Below are 4,491 nucleotides of genomic sequence, written 5' to 3' on the forward strand. Positions count from 1 at the left end.
AGTGCTGTTGCTTGCTCGAGTGGCCTGAGAGATGTAGCAGAATTCCAACCTTTTGGTGGCAGATCACACAGTTCATAGAATTTAATGGGTTCAGATTCTTGTGGCAATTCAAATGTCAGTTAATCTATTTGAGCATTGGGGTAATCTCTATGTTTTTCAGGCATTTTCACAAGTGAAGCAAAAATTGACTACAAAAAGGACTATTTGAGATAATTTCTTTAAAAAGAAGTCTATCAGTGCTGTATTTGTGATGTATTTTATGCAGGATTCATTAAACAATCAAGTCAATTAATGTTTCAGAGAAGGCACTTTTGTCTTGGATCAAAGGTGATGCCAACATCTATTATCTGCTTGGTTTCCAGGAATGGCAATGTGCACAATCCAAAGGATGCTTCTACTTGGAAGAAGATGGGGAAATCATTAGCCACAAGTACAGGTTGCACTTACCTCAAAGATCCACAGTTTGTGTTACCATCAAACCCTTAAATCTTCCCCAGGTAGAAGGTATGTCTGTATTTCATTCTCCTCTTCAAAGAGTGAAACCAGCAATAGCCCCACCTGAGAGCAGTCAGTGTCTTCCAGACACTATTGGCTTTGTCCCCTCTGCTGATTTACCAAGGGTTTTCCTCTAGTTTCTACATTCCCCCTTCCAAGTAGATTATTTTTAGATCTTTAATCCTGTGAAACAAGAGCCATTAGGCCCCAAAGGTGTGTTAGACTCATCTGGACTGGCTGTTGCGCTCCAGGTTGGTGACTGGTTTTGATTGAGGTTGGTTATAAAAACTTCACTGCAAATAATTGATGGAAAATAGTAATTTTCCAACTCCTACCTGTTAGGTGATCAACAGACTTTGGTATTCCTGGCTCTTAATGAGAATGTAGTCTATCAATAGTTCTTAATAACTGAATTGTCTGTAGGAATCATTATCTGTAAGACAATCACAAGGCTTGGAGCAATTTATCTGATGAGCCTAACTAGGAAGGAAATTCCAATAGCACATCATAGATTTTGGTTTTCTGCCTTCCATTACCAGGGAGCAATATTATAAATACTGTGGGAATATCTCCTTTGAGATTCAGAGAAAACCAGTTTTGTGCCATTACTAAGCATTTGTGTTGGGAATGCTTTTCTCTTTAGGAAAACCTTGTCGTTGGCTGTCAGTGGATACAGCTTTGTTTATCCTGAAGGAGAATGAAAGCCAAGAGAATCTACAGCTCGTGAGCTTTACTGAAGTACAAAACAAAGAGGTTAGATATTTTCTGATGTGTTCCTGTTGTAATTCTTAGTTCATTAGTGTGTTAATGCTGCATGGGTGAGTTCCATGTGGTTGGAACTGCACCTGCTTAGACTGTGCATGTTCCTTTGTGCAGGTTACCATGATAGATACTCTGTGGAAACTCACTTGTATTCCTGCTCCTTCAAACCCAAAATTCCAAGGCCAAATCTGTGTAAATTTCCTTTAATTTTCTTTATCCTCCATATATAATTTTGAAATCCATAGTGCACAGAACATCCTTATCCTGTGGCAGAAATAAGGGAAGAGAAATGGCAGTGTTAACTGATCTCTCCTTCTCCCCTCATCTTTGGTCCTGTGTGTTTTTCCAGCCTTAATTCTAAGATGTTCACTATATTTTGTGTCTTTAAAGTGGCACAGTCACACAGCCCTGTCCCTTCAGGGAGAGAAGACAGCATTGCCAGTGTTTTCAAGTCATTAATCACTTTTTTTTGAATATTACTAGTCATAAAGGCATCATTTGAGAGGTAACTTTGAAACTCACCTGTGTTCCTTTAAGAGCAGATGTTCGGATGGAAAGGGGAGCTTGGATCTGGTGCTTACTGGCTGCTCCCATTCACCACGGGCTGTAGGTTGAAGAAGGTGAAGACACAAACTCCTGGAGAAGCAAGACTGGTGTATAGAGATGAAGATGGAGAACTGACTCTGACCAAAGACTTTCAGTGAGTGTATTCCCAAACAGGGAACCTGCGTGTGCTCCAGCTAAAATCCAGCTGTTCAAAACCTAGGTGTTCCTAAAGTACTGCTGGTACAGATTATCCTCAAATAGACTGAACAGCTACTGCCAGAATTATGAGACAGTAAAGGAAATGGAAGTATCTGGACACAGTTTTGCCTTTTTTATCTTTTAGAGCTGCTTTACTGGATATATTTGAGACCATTGATCTGGATGGGAATGGCCTCCTGAGCTTGGAGGAATACAACTTCTTTGAACTGAGAACCAGTGGTGAGAAGTGTGATGAGGAGGCATGGGCTGTGTGTAAGGGTGAGTTCGTTGCTGTGATTGATACAACTAATTAAGGCTATCAATTTCCTTCCAAGCTGTATGTGTATAGTATAGGACTGGGTATTCTGTAGTCTGTTCCAAGAACACATGTAGATACTGTTCTCTTCTCCTATGTTTTTCTTTCTTTCCTTTTCCAGTCTCCGGTCTTTTGCTTTGCTTCGCTTCATTCTGCTGTTTGTGCCACTGACCTTCTGCTGAGAAAGTTCTTCCCATTGCTAATTGTTTTGTAGCTGCCAAAACCTACAGGTTTTCTAATCCTGGATTATATGGTGAATGAAACTCTTAACAGGTATTTGTTTAATCAATCTCCTTTCTGCACATAAAGCTTTGAAATCTTGCAGTGTTGAGAGGGACAATTAGTGTATATATGCTATAAAAATGGTATCTAGAGTTTATCTTGTCAGTGTGAGATGTCATTGTGTATCAGGCTGTATCATGTTTGATATAATTACTTTGTAGGCTGTGACACATTGGCCAAAATACTTTAGATCTAGCAAGTCCTACTAATTATTTCTCCCCAAAGCACTTCAGTGTATTGGACTTTTTCCTAACTAATAGAAAGCTCATACAAATATACTTTCCTGTACCTGAGTTTCTCATCTTTATATGCTTTTCCACACTTGGACTTGGCCTCTGTGCAGTGATCTCCACAGGAGTAGGAGGAGTAAGTATGTGGGAATAAATAAGAGAGGAAAGAGGAGAACATGGTGAATGTTTTACCAGGTCATTAATCAGTTGGAGGGTTCAGATAATATCGTAAATCTTGGCACCAAAGTTCAAGCCATCTATTACAGCATCTGTACCCTTGGACAGATTTATTAAATTGCTAATCCCTTTTTAATAATATATAGTAAAGATTTAGCATTGTTATGAAGATGAGAAAACCATTTTTAAACCTCTCTGACACAAGGACATTTCAATTATGTGTTTGCTGAGATTAGAGTGGTCAATCTCTGATGTTCTCTCCAGAGAGGGCTGTTAGGATTACTGGCATTTTATTGCTTTTTAGGAACTAAGTAAATCATTCCTACAGCAAGGGCCTCAAGCACTCAGGGTGCTGATTCCAGCTGACTTTTGTTTCCCAGTCCTAAAATACTCATTCTGCAAAGCTCAACCACAACAAATATTTGCAGCAAAAAGAAAATCATTATGAACCCTTTCTGCTTTGAAATCTCACCCTCTTTTGGGTTATCCAAGAGGCCACAGCTGTTCCTAGTCCATCCTGTGCTCAGTTTACTGTCAGTGTATACTTTGGGGCTATATTTTGGCTATGTACAGGATTTCTTGGTGTCGTGTGCTGTCTTGGATTGGCCTGAGGAGCAAACCTGCTGCGTGCACACTGAGCTAAACACTTTCTGTCATTCCCCAAGCAGAAGCTTGGATTATTCCATAGAATCATAGAATGTTAAGGAGTTGGAATGGAGCTTAAAGATCATCCAGCCCTAACCCCCTGCCCTGGGCAGGGACACCTCCAACCAGAGCAGGTTGCTCAAGGCTTCATCCAACCTGGCTGTGAACACTGCCAGGGTTGGGGCAGCCACAGCCTGTTCCATCTTTTAAACCTTGTTAACTTGAGTGGGAATTTGGCTTTGGAAGGATAAATGCTGTTTGCAAAGAGAACAGACTTCTAAGTGCTGCTTTCTTTTAAACAGAGAATTTCGATATGAAGAAGAATGAACTAACAAGACAAGGATTTCTGGATTTGAATCTCATGGAAGCCAGTGACCGGGAAGGGGATCCTAGTGACCTCTGGGTCACTTTATTGTCTCTGGGCTACAATAAGGCACTAGAAATGACAGAGGTATGATAGTCCCAAATCAAAAAGAACTGCTCTGCTGTTTGTGTCTGGCATAAATCGCTTTCAGGAGGTCAGGGATCCACTCCAACATGGTTAGTGCAGGGTTTGCACTGTCACTGACATTATCCTGGTCCTTAGGATAACACTTGGATTGTTGAAAGAGGAGATTTTCCTTTTGCTTTAGGATTTGATGAGGTTGTAGAGGAAGGAGTCTTGGAAGAATTCGTGCACTGTGCTGCTGGGAAGTGAGAAGAATGCAGTGATGGTAAACTGTGGCCACTCAGCAAGCTTAGAAAATGCAGGACTTGCTGTGCTTTAAGAAGTCACTTTCCTGGGCCAAACCACAGTAGAAGTAAATAAGGATAAGATAATTTTTCCCCCCACATAATTCA

General features: G+C 40.6%; 1 protein-coding gene across 1 annotated transcript in view; it reads left to right on the forward strand.

Annotated features, from left to right (window-relative positions):
• The window catches only part of EFCAB7 (EF-hand calcium binding domain 7), a gene marked incomplete at its 3' end in the record, with an annotated part of 11,515 nt that extends 7,413 nt beyond the window's left edge, over nucleotides 1-4,102 (forward strand). Inside the window, exons 6-10 of the mRNA XM_009082764.1 lie at nucleotides 363-504; nucleotides 1,139-1,248; nucleotides 1,800-1,957; nucleotides 2,147-2,280; nucleotides 3,954-4,102. Coding sequence (XP_009081012.1) covers nucleotides 363-504; nucleotides 1,139-1,248; nucleotides 1,800-1,957; nucleotides 2,147-2,280; nucleotides 3,954-4,102 — 693 coding nt within the window. The remainder of the gene's footprint in view (nucleotides 1-362; nucleotides 505-1,138; nucleotides 1,249-1,799; nucleotides 1,958-2,146; nucleotides 2,281-3,953) is intronic.
• Nucleotides 4,103-4,491: the final 389 nt, after the last annotated feature.

This window comes from Acanthisitta chloris, unplaced genomic scaffold (assembly GCF_000695815.1).
Source record: "Acanthisitta chloris isolate BGI_N310 unplaced genomic scaffold, ASM69581v1 scaffold40909, whole genome shotgun sequence".
NCBI classification, from domain to species: domain Eukaryota; kingdom Metazoa; phylum Chordata; class Aves; order Passeriformes; family Acanthisittidae; genus Acanthisitta; species Acanthisitta chloris.